Source organism: Squalius cephalus (assembly GCF_949319135.1).
Source record: "Squalius cephalus genome assembly, chromosome: 18".
Classification (NCBI taxonomy): Eukaryota; Metazoa; Chordata; class Actinopteri; order Cypriniformes; family Leuciscidae; genus Squalius; species Squalius cephalus.
Genome location: NC_137139.1, coordinates 30,055,466 through 30,062,405, shown reverse-complemented (window position 1 = coordinate 30,062,405; position 6,940 = coordinate 30,055,466). Strand labels below are relative to the sequence as shown.

Sequence of the window (6,940 nt, the reverse complement as noted above, 5' to 3'; positions counted from 1 at the left end):
TGTTGCTCTTTCTATTTTGCCAAATTGAGTTTCATTGCCTTGAAATTTAAAGTCTACTGAACACACACACACACACAAGGATATTTTATATACCACAGCATCATAAAATAATATTCTTATTATCATAACTGTTCCATGTATCACCTGCCTGTAATGTTCACTGAATTATTCTCAACTGTAAAGAAATCTTTCTTCTAACTCAAAAACTATTTGCAGATGTAATGCAGCCATGCATGTTTAATACATGCTTGCATAATCTTGAGATTAATGCTGCTCTGTTTTGTCGAGGATTCATTGCTTTGAAGTATAAATTCTGCTATTAATGCTCAGATTTATACACGTACACAGAGCTCATTGTTTTATATGCCACCTTAACATAAAGCCTCATCCTAATTATCATTATTGTTCCACAAATAATGCTCATTGAATGATTCTCAATTTAAACAGAAAGTTTGTTCTATTTGGGGATTTTATAGAGCCATAAATGTTTCATATTGTGCATGCATACTCTTGATGTTGCTCTTTTTCTGTTCAAAAATCCAAAATCGAAGCGTAATTGCCTTTTAATTGCCCTGAAGTTTATAGTCTGTCACAGAGGATATTGCTTGGGAGTTTTGGTGCAGTACGTTACGCTGAAAAGTTGCGAGTATAAGTGTCTATCGCCTAATAATCTACATGCAATCCCCTTGACGATGAATGATGAATGTGTGCCATGCAAACTGTGACCTGGGTTTGCAAATGAGGTCTCGCATGACATTCCTGTCAGCTCATTGTGTCATTTCAGCAGGAATCCAGCTCCAATATGTTTATTTCTAATTTTACCATATACATATAACAATGACTGGGAGAATATTTGCCTTGCATGTAGCTCCAATAACCGGAGAAGATGAATGTGTTGCATAGTACTTTCACACTGCGAGTCTGTGTGTGCGTTCAATACAACGCCCCAGTTTAGCTGCCTCCTCTCCTCCGCCGTTGATGGTATCTTATTGTTACCAGGTGGCTGCCAGTGACAGGAGCCTTGAAAAACTGCTGACAATAAGCCACGGCTCAAAGGAAAACGTGAAAAAGGAGGACAAGCGAGCAGTGCGGTTCTTCCTCGTGCCGGCGTAGGGGATGAGGAAACCATGTTAGGAACGAGATCCCTGGGGAAACGTTCCAGCGAGTTCCTGTGCTTTAGATGATGGTTCATAAACTACCATCATCCTCGAGGGCCTGGGAGCCAACACTGAAGTAGTTCAGAAGTGCCAATGAATGAAAAAGTGGGAATTAGAGGGAAGTTTGCTGAGCAGAAGGGTGAAATGGAGACCGATGGCGCGTGGGAAAGAAGGAAAGAAACCCTCCTGTGGAAGAAAGGAGAGAGGTCTCGTGTGAAAGATCTCTGTCATTCACACTGAGAGGGTTTATGTGCCGTCGTACTAACAGCTGTGGAAAATGAGCACTCATTGATTTCATGCATATGTCTCTCAGACATGTAAACACACACACTGAAACACAGCCATCCTAGTAGCGTAACAAAGCCACAGGGAATAACGCATTCTTTTCCGTTCTAATTTAAGAACTTCTCTCATTTAATGCCGTGTGTTACACACGATTGCACGCATCAACTGATTATCTCTGCATCACAACAAAAAGACACTGAGAAGAGTTATTTGATCCTCTATGAAACAGCATTCCCTTGAGCACAGATGTGACAAAGAACATCCAGCGACGTGAGATTGTACAGTGTAATACGGGAAGAACAAGGCCCCCAGATGAACATGCTGTTACTTAAGCAAAATCCTGCAGGCGTGCAGTGTGAATATCATGTTTTAGGATAGGCACGGATCTGTTTATTACTGTGCTGCCTGCTATAATTGAGATTAATGCAGTCCGGTGAGCATAACAGGAAAGATGCCAACTTTATACCTCTCTGCCAGGTCCTGAGTATTCAATCACAGTTTTAAAGAGAAAAATGCTTGATTGTAAGTAGGACTACAGTCGGAAGTGGTCTTAACCCACTTGCAACAAATAAAAATAGATTCCTTTTCTAGTTTAATTAGTTGGTTATGTCGACAGATTTACTGCTAATCCCTAAGGGACAAGCTTCTGTTTCAACTCTTCTTCTTTTTTTTTTAACACAATTGTGCCATCTAGTGACAACGTCTTGAAAATAAAGCATAACACAAAATGGATGCATATCATTAATAAGTCTCAGCAGCAAGATAATGTTACACTCCAGACATGTGAAATCAGATGCTTTTACAAATCATCCTTTCACTACTAAATGTTTTACCTTAACCGATAAAAAAATATTTTACAAAAAGTCTTGTGGTACAATGGTACAGAATTAGATGGTAATCTACTGTATGGTTACCCTAGCTGCCATAGTATTAAAATGGGCTCCAAAGTATACTATGGTAGGCTATATGTTGTGCATGTCCAAAATGCATGTAGTAGGCTATCATATTAAAATAACTCGATGACAGGCCCCAATTGCGTCTGTCAACAATCTAGCCTAGGCTACTAACCTGCAAAATTAATAAAACTATATTGTGTTAGATAAGGTCAAATATTATACAAATGGCCGATTTGTTACTTTTGAGTCGATGAATTATGGAAGTACTATAATACTTTCTTGTAGGCCATGCTTTTTGTTTGAAATATGTTTTTTTTTTTTTTTTTTTTTTAAATAGCCTACTTTGTATACTATAATTATGTAAAAATGCTTAAGGGGCAAAACCTTCTATGCTGAGTCTCACGTTCATGTAATGTTTCTCAGCGATTTAAAACACTACTAAAACTGAATTTCATGGTATGAGAGTCGTGTTTATGATGGTTCTGCGCAAGTTATGCGCAGAGCGGATGCGCACGAACACACATCAGCCGCTCTTATTATCACTGAGCAGCCGTGAAAACATTATTGTGTTCATCTGCGTCGAGCAAATTCTAGCGTTACCGATCAATTTACGTCAATAAACGAACAATGATCGGTCATCCGGTGACTAGCAGATGAGCCAAATCTGATCATCGCTGAAAGAAACAGGCGAAATTTCGGATATTTTGTCAGGTGAGTAATCTGAAAGACATTAACGTTAGACAACACGCAGCAAAATCAGCAGAAATCGAAACACATATTCAAGCAACCCAACCGATGTTGAAGATTTGTCACTTTACATGTTTGTAGTTTATAATTTGATCATTGTGATGGGTTCAGGTATTGTGGTTTGATGTGAAATAAGGCTGTTCTTGCTGTGTTTTGGTCAGGGGTGTTGTCTTGTGTACAGGCCTCAATCTGATCCATCAATGATCTGACCTCAACATCAGCACAATCAAAGCCTCAGAAATCTTTCATTAAGTATGTGGAGTGAGATCATTTGCTAATATAAGAGCTAAATGTATTAATGGATCGATTTCTGTTGCGTGTTTGAATTGTTGAGGGATTTGGGCCTGTGATGCAATTTAAAAACAATGATCACAGTCAAACGCAATTTAACCCAGTTGATTTTTTTTCTTTATTAGAATATACATATTTGTATATTAATATTGTTTTATAAATAATATTTTTTCAATCTATCTTACATTTTTTAGATTCTGTTAATATGCCGTATGTAACATTTTACTGTTTAAATGCTATTTATTTTTAAAGTTTTGTGTTATTTTAAACCAGTCAGCCATGCTGACATTTTATTGTAACTTTTGTTAATAAACATATACATGTAACTAATTCTTTATGGCTGACATTTATTTAAATGTTTGCTTGTAAATAATTTACTAATTATTTTACTAATATTATTATCATTTTTTTTTCCAATCATTTTTAGCTTTTGTTAGTAAATGTAACATTTTACTCATTTATCATTTATAAATTAAGACTATCTAAATTTTCAAATATTTATATTGAATTTTGCTATTATTATTACCATTATTAATAATAGTTTTAAACATAGATATCAGCCTAGTTGACATGTTATTGTAACTTTTGTTAACAAATGTAGCCTACACATGCAACTGATTATTTATAGCTGATATTTATTGTAAATGTTTGCATAGAAACATTATATTTTGCTACTTATAATTTATTTGATCAGTTTGTGCCTTTTGCATTCTAGCTGTTTCCTGCTTATAAACCTAACCTAAAATGAATGTCTGATATTCTAGTATATTCCGCTAGTTAGCATCATAAAATGTCCCGTAAATGGTTTGCCTGTAAGGATTTGGGTCATGATATATTTAGATCATTTCTGCATCAGATTTGGGCCGGCTGCTATTATGAGCATGTTACACGGGTTGTCTTATCAAGATTCAAGCCGAACGGTTTATGTTAGAGTCGGTAGAAATGTTTTCAAGAAAGCATTAAAGTGTAGACGTTCCTCTCATTCGTTGTGCTTCTGGTTCCACTTTACATGTGCTTCCAGATATTAACAGTTTTCACTTGATGTGTTTTTTTTTAAATGTACAGATATGACATGAATGGCGCTCTTTTTCTTATATAAGTGGAGTAATACTTATCAGATGAGAGAGTAGAATTGCAAAAGCTTTAATTATACAGAGCCACAATGAACAAAGAACTCAGGCAAGCCTCTGTTTACTCGTGACTTTTGTCGACTTGGGCAACACAGTTTGGTAAACAGTGCCTTGTTTGTAACATCTACGTACGTACCGCTGACATTATCTTGCGTAGGCAGCACATTTCTCCCTGACCTGCGTGTGAATTGATTGTATTTTTGTTTTCTTCACAGTATGGCTAGTTGCGGCGAGGTTAACCTTTCCATGGACTCCCTGACTTCGGGGAAGAAGGTGAGTGGGGAGTCTGTGACTGAGGGAAGTCCGTCACCGTCGTCTCCTTCCCTGCCCGTCCCAGAGTGCGCGATCTGCCTTCAGAGCTGCGTCCACCCCGTACGCCTGCCCTGCCGCCATGTTTTCTGCTTCCTCTGCGTGAAAGGAGCTTCGTGGCACAGCAAACGCTGCGCACTTTGCAGACAAGAAGTGCCTGAGGATTTCCTTGAGCGTCCCACTTTGCTCTCGCCCGATGAGCTGAAGGCTTCGGCGACGGGTGGACGCGGCGCGGGGACCGGTGGGCACGCGTGGTACTACGAGGGGCGTAACGGATGGTGGCAGTATGACGAGAGGACTAGCCGAGAGCTAGAGGATGCTTTCAACAAGGGCAAAAAGAGCGCCGAGATGCTGATCGCCGGATTCCTCTACGTGGCCGATCTGGAGAACATGGTGCAGTACAGGAGGAACGAACACGGGCGGAGGCGGAGGATGAAGAGGGATGTGATGGACATCCCTAAAAAAGGCGTAGCCGGGCTAAGACTCGATCCGGATCCTAATGTAACGGCGGGAACGGTTCCCATTGCAGCGCCCGCCGTCGCGGATTTAAACGTGAGTGTGGATGGAGCCACGGCGGAGCGAGAGAGCTCTGCGGATGGAGCGGACACTGGGATCAGCGGAGGACGTCCTCAAGGAGTCTTTGCTCCGGCTCCCGTAAGGCCACCGACTGTCTTAGGAGGTCACCTGACCAGCCCTGCTTCCTCAAGCGACATTCAGCTCGTGCACGCTCTCGGCCAACTCAATGTGAACCCCGCCGAGCCTGAAGAGGAAGACGCAGAGAACGAAGAGGATTCGGCCGCTCCGGACGCCTCGGGGTACGAGTCCGAGTCTGGCACGAGTGAGGAGGAAGAAGAGCAGGTTGCTGAGGAAAGTGACGACGAGCACACGGAGGGCTCTCAGGGAAGTAGGCATAGACTGCAGCACTTGGACAGACCGCCCCCTGGTGGAGGGCCAGCGAGTAGCGGCGATCGGTCTGGGTGTCCCGACGGTCAGTGCACCGTCACGAAGGTCTGACCTCAGCACAACTACAGAACTCCTACCCAACTACCACAACCGCTGGGTATTTCTCTGAAACGCAAAAAAATTTACGAATTATTAAAATCGCAGAGACTCGGTCTTTGATAAGGGTTGAGGCTGGGGGGGGCGCGGATGGTTTTGGTGTAAGAATAGTGCTTGTCTTTCTCTATCAGTCTTTTAGAGGACTGTACCAGGGCTGTACTCTTTAATGGAAATTACAGGCAAAACTACAATAAAACTTGCTTTTTACCATGCCTAGAATTCTTATGAATCGGTCCAACCATTTCTTTTTCTTTTTCATTCATTTAACAAAACAAAAACGACCATTCACAATAAAATAAAACCGTGTGATGGTAAAACCACTTTTCACCCTAAAATGAAAAGGAAAAAAATGCATTTAAAAAAAAAAATGATTTTTGCATTTTCAGAACAGTTTTTGTAAGTACATTTGAACCTGAATTCTCATTATATGTATGCATTACAGTAATGAGAATTTCAGATGAAAATGTGCTTTAATTATGCATAATTTCACAGTGCAAAAATACGTTCGTGATCCTAAACACAGCATTCATTTCATCTTTATGTATAAAACTAATCTTTTATTTATTATTTCTTTTGATTTTGGGGTGAAATATGACCTGAACATGTTCTTGACAAGTTTTGTGAGATTTACCCATTTTCTAATCACGAGATTTCATTACATCTAGCATGGATCAACACCATTATCCAGTGTTTATAGAGTAGTACAATAATAAATTAATGTTCTGTGGTGTAATGTAGATTTTTTTTATATATATATAAATATATTTTTTATATATATATATATATATATATATATAACATATGCCATATCAGTTTTTACCCTTAGCATTCTGCCATCAGAAAATAACTGGAACTACTTGCACTGTTTTAGCAATGACAAATTTAATGGCATCTTTTGGTTGGAAACCTGTACAGTTAGTTACAGCTTTACTGTTTTGAATATGACAGTTATGCTGTATATCAAATTATTTATTTTGCTATCATCATTTTCATGGAAACCACCTGGTACAGATCCTTCTAAATCTGCAACAAGTGTTAAGAATGTTGTTGTTTTTTTTTTTTTTTT

The 6,940-nt window shown here is 39.4% G+C and overlaps 1 protein-coding gene across 1 annotated transcript; it reads left to right on the top strand.

Moving 5' to 3' along the window:
* Positions 1 to 2,835: 2,835 nt before the first annotated feature.
* Positions 2,836 to 6,228, top strand: rnf146 (ring finger protein 146). The gene is made up of 2 exons (XM_079849353.1): positions 2,836 to 3,049; positions 4,722 to 6,228. The coding sequence occupies exon 2, from the start codon at positions 4,723 to 4,725 to the stop codon at positions 5,827 to 5,829; it is 1,107 nt and encodes a 368-aa protein (XP_079705479.1). The 5' UTR covers positions 2,836 to 3,049; position 4,722; the 3' UTR covers positions 5,830 to 6,228.
* The last annotated feature ends 712 nt before the right edge of the window (positions 6,229 to 6,940 follow it).